Below are 10,410 nucleotides of genomic sequence, written 5' to 3' on the forward strand. Positions count from 1 at the left end.
CTAGTCCGTGGGCTGCAGGTGGAAGTGCTATGCTGCAGCTAGACCAGAGCCTAGATGGCCCTGCAGCTGTCTCTTCTCCCTCCCTCCGGTGATCAAGGAGGCCTCAGGCAGAGCCGCACGATTACAGCAGGCTGGGATTATCTGTGGCATATAGTCCTTTGCAGCAGGCTGGGATTGCCTTGTGGCATATAGTCCTGGAAGCACTGACAGCACTCTGCAGGGGTGAGAGAGAGACCTTGGTTGTGTTAAGCCATTGAGATTTTGGGATTGTTTGTCACGGCTGCCTAGCCTGGCTCAACCGAATACAAACTACTGTCTAACATGGCTAAATACTGTCTAACATGGCTACATCAGGAAACCACCATTTAAACATGTTGTTTAGAATGATGGAGATAATGATTAGAAGAATAACTAAAAACGTGAAAAGTGGTGGCTCTGGCGAGCAGGCCAGAGGCATGGGGAAGGGCAGGGCAGAGGGGCACCTATTTTCATTATGGTGCTATGTGACTTTTTATATGATGTCATTGGATTACACTGGCAGAAATAAAATTTTATAAAAAGCTATATGCATATATGTGGCTTGGAAGGAGTCCCGCCAAACCATTATAGTGGCTGTCTCTTAGCGGGGAGGGGATGCGAGATGGAGTGGCTGGGCGCGGAGGCACTGTGGGAAAGGAGCCCGCACAGATGGAATGCCCGTCTGAGGGGTTTGGCTTTTATCCAGATGGCAATGGGGAGCCGCAGAAGGACTGTAAGCAGAAGAGTGTCCTGAGCAAATCTGCCTGTTATTGTGAGCACCCCGGCTTATGTGGATGATGACTTGAGGGGCGGAGAGGCTGCTGTGGTGGTCCCTGTGAGAGCTGGTGAGACCTGGCCTCTACAACAAATGCCTATTGAAAGCTTGCTATTTACCAGGCACTGTTGGTAGGGCCGATAATACAGCAGGGAACAAAATGGACAAAAGGCCTGTCTTCGGGGAGTTTATGTGGGCGAGAGAGTCAAATGGACAGAAACGAAGATAAATATTAAGTCAGGCGGTAGTTTGTGGTATAAAGAAAATGGAGCAGTGTTAGGAGCGAGAGGGCGATGGTGGGGATAGGGAGGTCAGGGCAGCCTCTCTGAGGAGGCCACATTTGAATAGAGTCCTGAGTTAAGTGAAGGAGCAAGCCATGCACAATTGGGGACTCAAGGCTTCTAGGAAGAGTGAGCAGCAGTCCGGAGGCCCTGAGGTGGAAATGGGCTGGATGTGTCCAAGGAACAGGGAAGAAGTGAGGGGTGGGGGGCAGCCATCAAGGGAAGGTTCTGGGAGCTGAGGCCTGAGAGGTGGTTGGGGCCAGTTTGTGGAATTGGACCTGAGCGCAGGAGAACGGCATGATTTTTTATTTATTTTTTTTGGTTAATCTTCATCCAAGGATATTTTTTCCACTGAATTTTAGAGAAAGTAGAAGGGTGTGTGGGGGAGAAACAGAGAGAGAGAAACATCAATGTGCGAGAGACATGCCGATTGGTTGCCTCCTGCACACTCCCAACCAGCACTGGGGATCGAGCCTGCAACTGAAGTACGTGCCCTTGGCTGGGAGTTGAACCCGCAACCCTTCAGGCCCAGGGCCGGTGGTCTAACCACTGAGCAACCAACTAGGGCAGAGCGGCATGATTTGTCAGAAGAGGCCAACAGGACAGGGCTGGGGCTGGTTAGCTGCGGGGTGGGGAGGCCTGTGAGGAGAGGGGGCTCTGGCTGGCAGTGCTCGGCCTCTCAGCCCTGCCTGGATCAGCTACAGCAGCTTCATCACCTACTTCCCAGCAGCTCATCCCCCCCCCCCCCCCGGGGAATTGAAGGAGCCTTCATAAATCAAAATAGCAGGCAAAGAACAGCCTCTAATTGTTCTGCGTAAAAGAAGCAAAATTAGACGAGTCAGCTGTGGGGTTGAGACTGCCTCCCACACAGCTGTGATCCCGCACCCCACTGAAGACAGACTTTCCAAGACTTGCAATTCTGCTGTCTTCCAGCAAAACTTTCTGCTTCTCCAGCTGCAGGACAAGTGACGGCTATTTTGGGAGGGAGTAGGACAGATGCTGGCCATGGAGGACAATGAGTGACTCAGCATCTTTTTTTTTTTAAAGCCAGACAAATCAGTGACATCATGGAGCCTTAGCGGTAGAACCCATTCAGTCATTCCAAACACCTTGAGGGCATGCATCGGTCCCGCCTAGAGGGGTAGAGGCAGAAGTGGGTTCCACCCTTGGGGTAGAGTGGAGAGAAAGCCTTGGTCCGGGAGTCAGGAGGTCTAAGTTCTTGACTTAGCTCTGCCGCTGTCCCTCCTCACCTTGGCTCAGTTTCCACATCTCTACTCAACATGGGCAATAGGCTACATCGTGTTTCTTAAACTTTAAGATCCATAAGAATCACTTGGGGGAGGGGGTTCTGGTTAAAGATGAAGATTCCCAGAGATTAAGATCTCAAGGTCTGGGGTGGGGTCCCAGGATCTGCATTTCTTGGGGTTCTTCCAATGATTGTGAGGGAAGTCCTTAAACCACACGTTCATAAAATCACTCCCCTCCACCTCTCAGAGTTCTTCTGCTTTGAAATTTGAGGAGTCACTCAGACAACTCTTCTTTGAGTTTCTCAGATCATTCCAGGGACATGAAAGCAGTCCTTACCCCTGCCTCGGTGCACTGGTATGTTTCCATGATCACATTGCACTGGCACTGTTTTCAGTGTACGAGTCTCCTCCAGTGTACCTGGTGCCCAGCCCAGGACTGGAAATGTTGGCCAAACCGGGGCCAGCTGTGGTGCTAGCAGCTATGTGGCAGCATAGACCGTGGAGGGATGGATGGTGGAGAGTTTCAGGTACCGGGCCTGGTTGCAGACATTTGGCTTGGACACCTGGGCATGTGCTCTGTGTTGGAGGTCTGACACTGTCCCCTGCTCCCCTTTCCTACAGCTGGGTGAGTCCAGCTGTATGGGAATAAGATAGTCTGGAAAGGGCAGTAAGAAGGACTGGGAGCCCATGGAGGACATTCCAGGTGGTCTAAGGTCCTAGTCATTCTGCTAGGCAGAGTCCCTCCATCAGAGCTGCCCAATCATATTCCCAAAAGACCAGGTCAGTGGTAGAGGGTCAGGTCACTCTGGTCTAGCCCCCAGCTCCGTTCTTTGCACTTGAAGAATAATAACATCTATCATATACCAAGCACTTATCATGCTTTGCGCTCTGGCCTAAGTGCTATATCATCTCATTACATTTCATAGCAACTCAATGAGATTGGTAAAAATATTGTCCCTCCTTTTACAGTTGTGGACACTAAGGCTTAGAAAGGTCAAGTTACTAGCCCAGAAGCACTCAGCTGACAAACAGTAGAGGCAGGATTCGAACCTAGACCTGTTTCCCTCTGGAGCTGTTTTATTTTTAAAAGATAAGGGTTTTTCCTACAATACCTTCTGCCAAAGTTACTCCAAGCCAGATAAATGCTCTTTCATCTGTTAGAATGGAAAGGAATGATGCTGAATCAGAGAGGTCAGGGTTCTAGTCCCTCCTATGCCCCGGACTTTTGTGTGACCTTGGATCAGTCATTTTGCCTCCCTGAGTTTCAAGTGGAACGGAAATCTGTGCATTGGGACAGTTATATGTGCGTTTCCCTTTAAGGTACACCAAGATGAAGACAGCCACCAACATCTACATCTTCAACCTGGCCTTGGCAGATGCACTGGCCACCAGCACGCTGCCCTTCCAGAGCGCCAAGTACCTGATGGAGACGTGGCCTTTTGGGGAACTTCTCTGCAAGGCTGTGCTCTCCATTGACTACTATAATATGTTCACCAGCATCTTCACACTCACCATGATGAGTGTAGACCGCTATATTGCTGTCTGCCACCCTGTCAAGGCCCTGGACTTCCGCACGCCCGCCAAGGCCAAGCTGATCAACATCTGCATATGGGTCCTGGCGTCAGGTGTTGGTGTACCCATCATGATCATGGCTGTGACCCGTCCCCGGGGTGAGTGGCCACAGGAGGCAGCACATGGGCCTCTGTGGGTTTATAGGCCACTTACAAGGGTAGAGATATGGACTGCTGATCAGTGTGGATGACTGGCCAGTGGGAATATGGATAGTCAACCAATGGGAATGGGAATGGTTGGCCAATGAGGAATGTGAATGGTTGACTGTGGTGAGGATGAATGACTAGTCAGTAGTCATATGGATTGCTGGCCAAAGGAAATTATCAATGGGATTATGGATGGCTGGTTTTTGAGCATGTAGCCGCTGGCCAGAAGTGTGTGGATGACTGACCTTTAAGGAGCTAGATCAGCCGTGGGCAAACTAAAAAAAAAAAAAGATCGTACCCTTTTATGTAATGATGTTTACTTTGAATTTATATTAGTTCACACAAACACTTCATCCATGCTTTTGTTCCGGCGGCCCTCCGGTCCAGTTTAAGAACCCATTGTGGCCCTTGAGTCAAAAAGTTTGCCCACCCCTGAGCTAGATGGATGGCCAGTGGGGTGAGGCTGTCACTGATCCATGAGCAGTGGAGGCCACAAGGTCTGCAGTCCCACCCCAAACTCCCTTCCACCCCAGTTTGAAATCATTGGCTCAAATGACCAAAGCAACGCCTAGAGATTGGCCTTCAGAGAATGACAGGTAGATAGGTGCATTTCCTCAGAGCAAAATGGTAATTATTAGTATAGTAACCGCCTCTATCAGTCAGGGGAGCTGCGCAATGGCTTAACACAGTAGAAGTTTATTTCTTACTCACATTACTGTTCAGTGTGAGCAAGAGGAGGGTCTCTATGCCGCACATTGTTCAGGGACCCAGGCTCCACATGATGGTTTTGGATTCCTCCACTGCTGGGTCTGGGCAGCAGATGAATATGGAGAGGGAGTGGTGAGAAAGCACAACCACTTTTCCATGTTATGGCCCATCTCTTCCTGGTGCTAGCGGGTCACATGACTCCAACTTGATGTAAAGAAGTGGGAAAAGTAGTTCAGCAGGGTGCCAAAGTCACTGGTCACTAGCCTCTCTGAGCCACACTATATCATGGGGTGTTGAGAAGATTAAGTGAGGTTGTCTGTGTAAAATACTTAGGACAAGTATTGGCTCATTGCCAAGGCCCAATAAATAGCAGCAATTAAGATGATTAAGCCTATGAGATAGACAAGGCAGAGACTCCTATCCCCATGGTTTATTTAGGGTCACACAGCCAGGCATTTGGTGGAATTTGGCTTAAAACCCAAGGCTCCTGGCCCCGTATCTGCTGCTCCTTTTGGCCCCTGCAGTGAAGGTTTGCAGATCACCAGTGCTGTGGTGGGAGAAGGGAACAGGCTTGGTGGGAGGCTTCTTGGCCATCGCTGACTCTCACAAGGGTAGAGCCCTTATCAAGTCTCTGAGCTTATTGGTCTTGACTCAGCAGCTGGGCCCTATTCCTCACTGTCAGCCTTCAGTTTACGGGCCATTAACTACAGCCCTGCTGGGGGCTGGGCCAGATGGGCCTCCTCACTCCCCCCCCCCTTCTCTCTCTCTCTCTCTCTCTCTTCTCTCTCTCTCTCATACACACACACACACCTTCCCCAGTGTGTGCCATCAGCACTTATATGCCACTTGCTGTGTGACCTTGCACAGTGCTGCTCCTCTCTGGGCCTGTCCTCCATCTGTACAATGAAGTTCTGCGACTCAGTTATCCACGTGGATCCTGCCACCCTGATGCCCCAGGTCCATTCCGTCTGTGGATTCCCAGCCCCCTTCTCACAACTCTCAGGCTCCAAGTCCATTGTGTAGCTCCTCAAATTCCAGAATTCCAAAAGACCTGGGAGTCTCCTGGGCCAGCCTCCGCCTGTATCTGTATCTCACAACATCCCATAAGCTGCGCATCCAGCCCAAGCCCACACTCTAGGGACAGGGAGCTCATTCCCTCCTGGGTGCCCCTCTTATCTCTGGACAAGTCTGGCAGTCGGAAGTGTTTGCCATTAAACTGAGATTTGCCTCCCCAGCCCTAGCCCCGACCTTTGGACTCCCCCGTGTATCTGCCCTGTGAGTGCACCAAGGGCTGGACTGTGTTATGTGCTTTACATGTTTTGCCCATTTAATCCTCACAACAGCCCTGTGAGGTTTAGGTACTGTTGTTAGGCCCACTTTAGGGACGCTCTTGAGGTTTGACTAGTTTGCTGAAGGCCACACCACACAATTAATAGGACCTGGGTCCTGCTCTTAACTCGCTCTCTATGTCAGTTTAGCAATATCGTCCCCACTGAAACTACTTTGGAAATGTGTGAGCTGTTTTCAGTTATCATAATCACTGGCATTTAGTGAGCTTAGGCTAAATTATAGCATTCTTGTTGGGCTTCTAAAGGGACTTGGAGAGAATATAGGAAGGCCTTCTGTATTAGGGCCAATCCTGCTGGGATCTTGAAAGACGAGTAAGAGTTCACCACGTGCAATGGAGGGTAATCCAGGTAGAGGAATCACCCTGAGTAAAGGCCAGGAGGAGGCGGTGGGACCGGACCAAGTTGAGAAGGGAGGGTCGCAGGCAGGCGGAGCCCCTTAGGCCCCCATTCCCCTTACCCTGCCTGTTCTTCTTTCATTCCTTGATGCAGACGGAGCCGTGGTGTGCACGCTCCAGTTCCCCAGCCCCAGCTGGTACTGGGACACGGTGACCAAGATCTGCGTGTTCCTCTTCGCCTTCGTGGTGCCCATCCTCATCATCACCGTGTGCTACACCCTGATGCTGCTGCGCCTGCGCAGTGTGCGCGTGCTCTCGGGCTCCAAGGAGAAGGACCGCAGCCTGCGGCGCATCACGCGCATGGTGCTGGTGGTGGTGGGCGCCTTCGTGGTGTGCTGGGCCCCCATCCACATCTTCGTCATCGTCTGGACGCTGGTGGACATCAACCGGCGCGACCCGCTCGTGGTGGCCGCGCTGCACCTGTGCATCGCGCTGGGCTACGCCAACAGCAGCCTCAACCCCCTGCTCTACGCCTTCCTGGACGAGAACTTCAAGCGCTGCTTCCGCCAGCTCTGCCGCTGGCCCTGCGGCCGCCAGGAGCCCGGCGGCTTCAACCGCGCCCGGGAAGCTACGGTCCGCGAAAGGATCACCGCCTGCACCCCGTCCGAGGGTCCTGGTGGCACCGCTGCCTGACCAGGCCCGGCTGGCCCACCTGGCGGTCACCCCGAGTGCTAACGGGGGTGGGGGCCAGGGCGCCGCAGGAGGAGAAAGGGGGCCTCTGTTTGGAAAAACAGACCCGGGCTTGAGATGGGCCAGGGGCCCAGAGATGGGGCCCCTGAGGTGGGTGGACCTCTGGGCGGGGCAGAGGGCTGGGCAGTGGGCTGTGCCACTGGACTGAGGGCCTGGTCAAAGGCTCTGGGTGGAGGAGGAGCTGCCGACTCCTAGGGAGGAGGACCTGTGGCTCTAGACCTGGGCGGATAAGTAGGGCCTCTACCGTGGGGAGAGCTTCACGTTCCAACCCTGAGCTGGGCTTGCCAGTGAGGGTGCGGACTGAGCCCTGAAGATGCCTGGCCAGGACCCATGGGGCAGTGGTGGGGACAGTGGCTTGAGAATTGAGCTGCAAGATCAGGCTTCTGTGTAGCGAGGAGGGGCCTCTTCTCGGACCCGACGCAAGGACAGGACTGGGAGGCTACTGCTCAAGATTGGGCCTCAGAGATAGGCCCTGTGTGCAGGGGACAGGGGCCTCAACTTTGGGCGAGAGGCCCAGCCCTGAGTTCTAGCAGGAGGTGGGGCTCAAGGCCGGGCTTGCCCAGGTCCAGGTCCAACTTGCCATCTCTATAAATAAAAAGCAGAGAAATATAGAGAGGGAGAGAAAAAAACGTACCTTCTTGCTCCTGGACAGTCATTTCCTTGGGACGGGCAGGGTGCCTCAGCATGGAGGTAGTGTGCCCAGCGCTGCACCTCAGTGGGGCGGCTCCAGGATAGGGTAGCGGAACAGGGCCGGGGTTGGGGTTGACTCCTCAGGCCGAGTCCCTAACGGGGCTCAGAAGGAGCAAGGAGGCTTCGTGGCTTCAGTTCCAAAACCGAAGCTGCTGGTTGGTCTCAGTGCCAAGGGGTGGTGGTGGGTGGGCTGAGGAAGTGGAGGTGGTGGTGCTGCTGGTTCAGCTTTGAGGTTAGTTCCTGAAGCCAGTGGACAGATGCCGTTGGGGGTTCCCTGGACCCCCAGGTCCCCCACCTGCTCTCGCTGCCCCCTTCAAGCTACGGAGAGGCGGGTCTACCCAGAGCTAGGCAGAGAGTATTTCATTTCATTTGTGGGGCATTTTATTGAGGCGAGCCCAGATCTTTGCTTCCCCCAGTACCAGGGTCTGTCCTTGGTCCCTGGCCTCCCCTTGCTTTATCTCCCCCGCCCCCGGCTTTCCCCTTCCTCACACATGCGCAGCCTCAGTCAAGCACCCTGGCTCCCTATTGAGGCAGTGTTCTGACATCCTTGTAAAAACATTTAATCATCTTTCCTTTGGGGGACAGATGGCAAGAAATTGACGTCTGTCACAAGCGGAAAAAGAAATAAAAGGGGGGAAAAAAGAAAAGAAACAATGTACCTCTTCTCCTTTTGACAGCCATTTCCTTGGAACAAAAGCCTTTCCCTGTCTGGGAGGCTGTCACTCAGCAGGGGCTGAACTGGCATTCAGCAAGGTGGGGGCTGAGGCACCAGGGTGGGCTTTGGGCACATTAGAAGCAGGGATACCCTTGGTTGGCAAAGCACAGTCCCCTTCTCAGGGCGAGGTCCCCGGAAACTGCAGACCTGGGACTTTTCTTCTCCTGAGAGAGGCTCCCCTAGTGCCTTGGGAAGATGCGGGGCTGTGCCCAGCACTCAGACCTGCTGCCAAGTTACCGAGGTCTGGGATCCCTGCTCACTTTCACCCTTCAAATGGAGCCTGAGACCATGGGGTCTCTGTGTCTGAATGGGGGTGGGTATCAGCAAGGTGGAGGCACTCCTGGACACTCCTCATCCCCTGGCACCCCTCCTGTGAATGCCTTGGGGAGATGTCAGGGGAAGCAGACAATTTAGGAACCAGGGAAGGAAGACTCCTGAAGGGGGTGAGGTTGGGACCAAGTCTGTTTCTTTTCCTTGCAATCGCTGTGTCCCCTTTAATTCTTCCTAGAACAGGCTGCTCAAGGTTGCCCAGGTCTGTCCACTACCGTTTCCTGTGGCTACAACAGACTGGCTCCCTTTTACTACTTCTCATACACAAATTTGTCCTGGGGTCAGCAGGGGCTGGGTCCAGACCATGTGCATTTAAGGGAAAGCAAATTTCTATGGAAATGTATGCCATGCCAGGCTGTAAGCACGCTGGGCACTGGGACTTGGAAATGAGTCAGGTACTGCCCTGCCCTCAGAAAGTTTGATCCCGTGCTGGAGACAAAGCATAAGCGATGATTGCATCTCCCTGTGATGTGTGTAGCCCACAGGGAGCCCTGGGAGGGTGTCACAGGGAACTACCTTTTCTAGCTTTGCACGGAATGAGATTTGTAGCAATTCTGAAAGAGGTGGAAAAGGGTCAGAGGTCCTTGATGCATGACGAGGAGTTGGCCACTAAGAAGAGGGACAGGGTGTGCAAATCAGGGAGATGTTCCAGCGCTTGGCAAACCTGAGAAGTTGTGTGCAGCTAGAGCGTGGGGCTTAACCGAATGTGTCTGATGACATTCCTGGGGGGACATGGTGGGAGTAGTATTATTACCCTTATTTTAGACAAGAAGTCAGGCTCAGAGAGGTCCAGCCACTCACCCTAAGCCACAGAGCTTGTTAGTGGCAGCGGAACTCAGGTCAGTGGAATTCCAGGGTCCAGTTTCCAGGAATTTACTGATGAATTTCAGACATCATTGAAGTAGAAGAGCTGTAGAACCCTGGGATGAGGTTTTGAAGACTTAAAACCAAATGGAAAGTCTTGAAGGAAAAGGGCAATTTTCCATGAACTTTTGTTCCACCTGGCACTCTAACTCTTCACATTTTAAAATGTACTGGAGCCCTACCTGGTTTGGCTCAGTGGATGGAGCATCGGCCTGCAGACTGAAGGGTCCTGAGTTTGATTCCAGTCAAGGGCACATGCCCCGGTGGTGGGCTCAATCCCTGGTAGGGGGCCTGAAGGAGGCAGCCGATCGATGATTCTCTCTCGTCATTGATGTTTCTCTCTCTCCCTCCCCCTTCCTCTCTGAAATCAATAAAAATATTTAAAAAAATAAAATGTACTGAACATGATGTATTTTAAAGCTCCAAATTAACAGTGTAATTCTAGAGCATCACAGAGCTCTCAAACTAGAGCAGATCTCATTTTCCCCCAAATTCCCATTCCTCTCTCTTCAGGAGGTGGGAGGGAAGGAAATTATTGTCTCCTACAATTTCATATCTCTTGTAATAGAAGTAGTGGTTGAGGCTGGAGTCAGATCTTGGCTTTCCCTTTCTGTGCCTCTGTTTCCTCAT

At 52.5% G+C, this 10,410-nt stretch overlaps 1 protein-coding gene across 1 annotated transcript; it reads left to right on the plus strand.

Moving 5' to 3' along the window:
* Positions 1-3,639: 3,639 nt before the first annotated feature.
* On the plus strand, positions 3,640-10,025 carry OPRD1 (opioid receptor delta 1). Its single transcript, XM_036352794.1, has 2 exons — positions 3,640-3,991; positions 6,586-10,025. Exons 1-2 carry the CDS (start codon positions 3,652-3,654, stop codon positions 7,122-7,124), a joined length of 879 nt encoding a protein of 292 aa, XP_036208687.1. The 5' UTR covers positions 3,640-3,651; the 3' UTR covers positions 7,125-10,025.
* Positions 10,026-10,410: the final 385 nt, after the last annotated feature.

The sequence above is a fragment of the Myotis myotis genome, unplaced genomic scaffold, assembly GCF_014108235.1.
Source record: "Myotis myotis isolate mMyoMyo1 unplaced genomic scaffold, mMyoMyo1.p scaffold_m19_p_2, whole genome shotgun sequence".
In the NCBI taxonomy this organism is placed as follows: domain Eukaryota; kingdom Metazoa; phylum Chordata; class Mammalia; order Chiroptera; family Vespertilionidae; genus Myotis; species Myotis myotis.

Bases quoted from the DNA above. Each gene is read 5' to 3' on its own strand.
- OPRD1 (XM_036352794.1), top strand. From the start codon at position 3,652: ATGAAGACAGCCACCAACATCTACATCTTCAACCTGGCCTTGGCAGAT. The intron at 3,992-6,585 runs GTGAGTGGCCAC...TCCTTGATGCAG, and splicing joins GGCTGTGACCCGTCCCCGGG to ACGGAGCCGTGGTGTGCACG.